General features: G+C 35.3%; 1 protein-coding gene across 1 annotated transcript in view; it reads right to left on the minus strand.

Annotated features, from left to right (window-relative positions):
• Nucleotides 1-400: 400 nt before the first annotated feature.
• calr (calreticulin) overlaps nt 401-807 on the minus strand; it is a 26,496-nt gene continuing 26,089 nt past the window's right edge. Inside the window, exon 9 of the mRNA XM_062038420.1 lies at nt 401-739. Coding sequence (XP_061894404.1) covers nt 521-739 — 219 coding nt within the window. The 3' untranslated portion in view covers nt 401-520. The remainder of the gene's footprint in view (nt 740-807) is intronic.

Raw genomic sequence — 807 nt, forward strand, 5'->3', positions numbered from 1 at the left:
ATAGACAACATTCACACACTAGTTATGTGTCAACATTATATTTATCCTAATGCCAAAACACAAATCTTTTACACATTTTATCCAAGTTACAAACTGCAAAAAAAAATTAAAAATAATAAATATGTGGCTTCATTTTTAAATTATATTTATATTATAATCATCATTATTATTAATATAAGGATATGACAAATGTATTTAAAAGTGGTTTTTAAAAGTAAGAAAACAGTTTCAAATGTGCTAAGCCACTTTCAACATTCAGACAAGATCTTTACTTCCTACAGCAAGACAGTGAATAGTGTGGGTGAGGCCAGCAGAAATTTTCCGGAAGATAATTACTTAGGTCGTCGGGCAGGTTACAAGTTATGTCCGTGTCACACTTAAAGAAAACAAAAAGAAAACATTTGCAATTTTTAACCCTAAATTGTAAACAAACAACCCTCCCACAAACATGAGTCTTCAGCCTGCTTCCAGTGGTTCACAGACAGTCCATTCTTGAAACTTCTCCTTGCATTGAAATTGTTTATAACTCATCCTTCATGGGGGACTCTGTGTCTTCATCATCATCCTCATCATTTTCCTCCTCATCCTCACCGTCCCCCTCATCATCATCTTCATCGTCATCTTCTTCTTCTTTTTCCTCCTCTTCATCCTTTGCCTCATCTCGGTTTTGCTTGTCTTCTTCCTCACGGTTCTTCCGCTCCTCCTCGTCCTGGCTTTCTTTCATCTTTTGCTCTGCATCCTGATCAGTAAAAAAAAAAAAAAAGGAAAAATTATACAAAAGAGACAAATATTTCTGGTGGGGGACAA

The sequence above is a fragment of the Entelurus aequoreus genome, linkage group LG27, assembly GCF_033978785.1.
Source record: "Entelurus aequoreus isolate RoL-2023_Sb linkage group LG27, RoL_Eaeq_v1.1, whole genome shotgun sequence".
NCBI lineage: Eukaryota > Metazoa > Chordata > Actinopteri > Syngnathiformes > Syngnathidae > Entelurus > Entelurus aequoreus.